Consider the following 5424-nt stretch of genomic DNA (forward strand, 5'->3'; position numbering starts at 1 on the left):
AGAGGACAAAAAGATTAAGAAACATTATTTATATTTATATATTTATATTTAGTTTAAATAGTTTATAACTGTTAATTAAGAGCATCGATATTTCTAATGCGTTTTCTTTCTGTGAAGCAAGTGGCCAAAGGTCATCTTGGATTGACTGTGGCGTGCTCTGTTTGACTCCCAGGTACTCCCTTCCCTAAGACCTTCATGCAGGTGGCTAAGAAGATTTTGTCTCGTCTGTTCCGGGTGTTTGTCCACGTCTACATCCACCACTTTGACCGCGTGAGCCAGATGGGGGCCGAGGCTCACGTCAATACCTGCTACAAGCATTTCTATTACTTTGTCACTGAGTTCAACCTCACGGATCACAAAGAGCTGGAGCCTCTGGTGAGTCAAAGAAGGGATGGGAGCTAATATGGAGCTAAAATATAATAATAAATGAGATTATATTTTAAGAAATGTGAATAAAATATGCTTTGATACGTTATATGTTAAATAATAGGATTTCAAACATTCAATCTTAAACTACTTAAAGCAGTATTTCCATCTTTTTCTGAACAAAGCAGCGTCAGGCAAAGTTATAAGTCAATAAACATAAATAATATCTACCAGTATGTGCAAAGTCACGTGAAATTTACTAAACACAAAGAGTACAGAAAAGTAGAGCATGACAGATACTGGATCTTGGCCGGTGTCGATATTTGACACACAATACAAAACCTTTTGATAAGGATCGCTTGTATTTGTTTTTTAAGATAATGCGTTATAGTTGAAAAAATAAATTTGTCAGCGCCTCCTGGTGGACAAATGGTGTAATGGAGATAATGTTAAACATGTTTGGGCATCTTCTTTTGGCAATATCATGTTACTTATTGGCAGACATATATGTCACTGATATACTACTGATATATTTCCAATAAGCTTATACAGATGGTAAATAGTATAGTAGTGGCTAAACTGTGTCCCATATTTAGTGATTGCTTGTAAACAGTAATCTTGTGCGGCGCCCTGGTGACCTAGAGATTTAAAGGACCAGTGTGTAGGATTTTGTGGCATCTAGCAGTGAAGTTGCAGATTTCAACCAACTGAAACTGCTTGCCTTCACCAAGCATGAAGGAGAAACTATGGAAAGAAACAAGGCCCAATCTACAGCCAGGGTTCGGTTTGTTCGTTCTACTGTAGAAACTGTAGAGGGCACGCTCTCTCTGTAGATAAAACTGCTTATTGTAAGGTGACAAAAACACAACAATTCTTATTGCCAGGTGATTATAAACTACTGAAAACATATCTATGAATACTATATTTAATTTCTGCCAATAGATCCTCCTAAATGTTACACACTGGACCTTTTTAAGGCGCTGACCGTGAACTGTAACAAAATTTGAAACATTGCAAGCTGATATTTCTAACAAAAGATAATTTCCTCTTTCGATAATTTTAACATGTTTAACTAAGAAAAACACCAAACCATACCGACGCACGAGCACGTAAGAGACCTGTAGACGTCCAATTTATCACGCAAATTGCGACTGACAATCATTTGTGACTCGCACGAATCACTTATGTGAAACGGGACCCCAGCTGGCCACTTTTTTGTTGTTCATTTTCTACAAAGATAAATTAATCTTCATTTCCCAAACTGCCTTTTCTCATTAATTTATATGATGAAATAGTTTTCCAGAGAATTCATTACTTCATACTGATAAGATACCCTTCAAAGACATCGATCAGTCGTGCTGAATGACCGCACAGCCCCAATTGATGTAATGCTGTGACTGATTGTGTGCTGATTGTTATTTGTGTGTTTGGGAGACCTCATTGTGTATCGAACATCCGTGTGACCAAACCTTTTAGACAAGAAACTGGATGTTTGCGATGGAGATTAGTGTTTAGTGTTAGTCTTTAACCTTCTACTCAAATCAACACTTAAGGTTTACTTGCAAAGCTGTATCTTTTTTTCCCCCCAATATTATCTTTTCTGCATACACTTACAAATATATTTTAGGAACCTGCGTACTGCATACTGTGTGGTAATGTTTTAAAGCTTACAGGTGTTTTCTTCACCGCTCTGACTCTCTGTACTGTGTGTGTGTGTGTGTGTGTGTTTGCAGAAAGAGATGACCTCTCGGATGTGTCACTGAAGGAGCACACCAGTCGACACAAGTGGGGCGAACGCATCCGTCCATCTAGAAGCTTGCAGCAGAGAACATAAAAAAGAACAAACAAATTCAAAAAAGAGTCTATTTTTATATTTAAGTACTGTAATCTATTTTAGCCACATACTGTAGGTTTCAACCAAGAACCTGGTCTTATGAGGTGTTCTCTTCCTTTTTAAAAAGTTTTCATCAGAGCACAGTATTAAGAGGTATGTTTGTGTTGATGTTTTTCTATTTTATTTGAATCTCAATCATTCCAAGATGCTTCTGTCTTCCTCTCTGTTTTAAAACGATCTAAAACTAGTACGATTTCTTACTGTACGTCTATAAAATCATTATGTTGTTGCATTAAAATTATTCTCTTCTCTGTTATAATTTGAATTGGGTAATCAGTATATAAATGAAAACTGACTGGTTATCTTTTCTGAAGCTAAAAGTACTGGGCTACAGCCTGAGCTAATCAATTGTTTTTTTCCTCCAGGCTGTCAACAGTTCAGTTTTACCACTCATGTCTGTACATTCAATGCAGTAATGTAGCTTTTTTTTAGGCAGAGAAAGTATTATGTACAAATGTTACAAATAACAATGAGAAAAATACATTTCTGTTTCTGTTTCTGAGAGTTTTATTCATCTTTATTTAATCATGCAGCCTCATTTAGATCTCTTCTCAATTTCAGGCATTCAAATATATTTTAGGCCCAGTGCCATTTTAAATATTATATACATATTTGGAAATGAACTAAATACAGTTATTGCCTGCTGGTGACTCAGGCATTATTAAGTCTGTGTCATTGCACACTTCGGGCCTCGGGCCACCAGGCGGGTTCTCAGATATCAAACCTGCAGGTGTTTGTTGCAGATACTCTTGGCTGCTGAAGGTCACACCAGACTGGTACCTCACATGACTGGTGGCACATGTTGAAAAGACCATAAGTAAAACTGTCCACTGGGTGGCATCAGACACCAAAACCCGCCCGTGGTGAAGGCTGAAGGCTGAAATCCTACAGTTTATGCTGTAGCCCTTATGCAATCGGCCCAATGTCCCAGTTATAGTCATGAATAGGGGAAGCGGAGCCCTTTTCTAGACCTGATTCGGGTTAATGATTCGACTAAGATGGTTATGTAAGAAACAGGCCAGACTGTACCGTGGTGAACACAGAGAGAGGTTTTGTTTTGAATCAGCCTGGCTTTGCATGGTTGGGTCAACAGCAGTCATGAATAGGCTTGAGAACAACATTGTTGGTCAGATTTAGAGGCGGTTATCAGTCATAATAGTGTGGATTATGTAAATAATGAGCGGCAATCTTGCACATACAACACTCCCTATGTAAACAAAATTACAAGATAACTTGTAAGAGCCTGCAACTTGTGACAATCATAAAACATTAAGTAGTACGTTGTGTAAAGGGACCTTTTCCTTTATAACCTCTGCAGGAGGACATTGTCTGCGGTGGCGTAAGAAGTATTCAGATCAAAATAATGGCAATAGGACATTACAAGTAAAGGTCCTACATTCAAAATTTAGTCCAGTAAGTTAAAGTACTGAAGCCCCTTTAAAGCATATTGTAATAACAAGTAACAATACATTTATTAATCATGTTTTTCATTGCATTGACTTGAATTTGATTATTTGATACGTAATTTTTGAAGTGAACTCTTTATGTATATTGTTCTGTGGTTTTCTCTAACATATATTTTAAGAAAGTATGTTTTATGAGTAAAATGTCCATCTGAGAAGTAACTACAGCTGTTAATTGTAGTGGAGTAATAAGTACAGTATTTACCTCTTTAATGTAATGAAGCAGAGGTATAAAGTAGCATAAAATAAAAATACTCAAATGAGGTATAAGTTACTTTCTACCACTGATTATCAATCAGTCATATCAGCTGGATGTTTATGCCACTGCATCAGCGTTTTCACAACCAGAATATTTTGTATCCAGGTTTCCTCCTTCATTCAAGCTGGAACAAGATAATATTTTGACATATTGATAAAAATCTTAATAAACCAACATGATGTAACTATCTGCCCCAATAACATCCACCACTGAAATGACCTCATTGCCTACTGCAACCTGATCCTCTTACAGGATTGCCCCTCCTCTCTGCCTCCTCCTAGCGGAGTCACTTCCTCCCAACCACTCCACTGTACTCTGGCAGCATGCGTTACGTGTGAGATGAGCTGCGTCCGCCTCTCGCTCATCCCTCCCTCTCGTGTGTTTTTCTCTCTTGGAATGTACCAGGCAGCCCCGAAGGGCTCTGCAGTTGCAAGACATAAAGGAAAGTACTGGGAAAGAGGCCAAGAACAAGGGGAAGAGCTTCAAGCTGCAACCAATCAGACCGAAGCTTGTCCAACTCTGTCAGGGTTTACACAGCAGTGCCTGCCCTGCTGTTTTGATGCCACAGTGTCATTATTTACAAGTAGAGAAAAGGGTTTGGGAGATAATGTGACTCAGCAAATGTTGGAACGAGCACACACCCTTAACGGTTTTGTGGTTTGTGAGTCAAGTCGCCTCACGCAGTTCTGTAGCTGGTAGGGATGAAAAGTAATCAGGATTTTATGAGCCTGCAGCTGAAGAAGACCCACAACAGTTCCAGTAACATAATGAAGAATTTTAAGGGGAACACCAAAGCAGAAATCTATTGGGGTTTTTTTTTTGCCAGCTTCTCTTTTCTTAGTCCTGTATGATGCTAATTTGAAAACCTGTGGGTTATGGACTGGACAAAACAAGCAATTTTGTTTTGTTTAGAGGCCAAATAGTTAATTGAGAAAACAAGCAGCAGAAATATAAACAATCTTTAATTGCAGCTGATTGTTACAATATCCACTATAACACAATGTAGCCTATTTTACTCTGTACTGTATTGTCTCATGTGAAAACTACATAATAAAATGCAATATCTATGTAAACTGAGTAACAGTGAGCAATTTCCCTTCAGACATGCAAACGTTCCTCTGTGCACTGTAATTTCCCCTGATGTTTGCACAACAAAGACTGATTATTAGTCATCAAAAAAACATGCGTGTCTGTTCTCATGTCTTAAACCTTCTCACTTCCCATTGGTTTAAAAAGAAAGTAGTGCAACAGGGATGATTTATTTCATGTAACCACTAAAACTACAACTAGTTATTCATAAATTAAATAGGCACACAAACACTACAGCGCAGCCCGAGCAGCTCATTTCATCTCTGTGTGCTGGTAACTAGTTACAGACTGCAGTTGGTGTATTACCCAATATCGAAAGAGATTCAAGGAATTTAAAAACATGATTCATTTCT

At 38.0% G+C, this 5424-nt stretch overlaps 1 protein-coding gene across 1 annotated transcript in view; it reads left to right on the forward strand.

Moving 5' to 3' along the window:
- mob3a (MOB kinase activator 3A) overlaps positions 1 to 2757 on the forward strand; it is a 6065-nt gene extending 3308 nt beyond the window's left edge. Inside the window, exons 3-4 of the mRNA XM_035653998.1 lie at positions 173 to 375; positions 2100 to 2757. Of these exons, the coding sequence (XP_035509891.1) occupies positions 173 to 375; positions 2100 to 2129 (233 nt within the window). The 3' untranslated portion in view covers positions 2130 to 2757. The remainder of the gene's footprint in view (positions 1 to 172; positions 376 to 2099) is intronic.
- The last annotated feature ends 2667 nt before the right edge of the window (positions 2758 to 5424 follow it).

The sequence above is a fragment of the Morone saxatilis genome, unplaced genomic scaffold, assembly GCF_004916995.1.
Source record: "Morone saxatilis isolate NCDOM2014 unplaced genomic scaffold, NCSU_SB_2.0 Contig12, whole genome shotgun sequence".
In the NCBI taxonomy this organism is placed as follows: Eukaryota; Metazoa; Chordata; class Actinopteri; family Moronidae; genus Morone; species Morone saxatilis.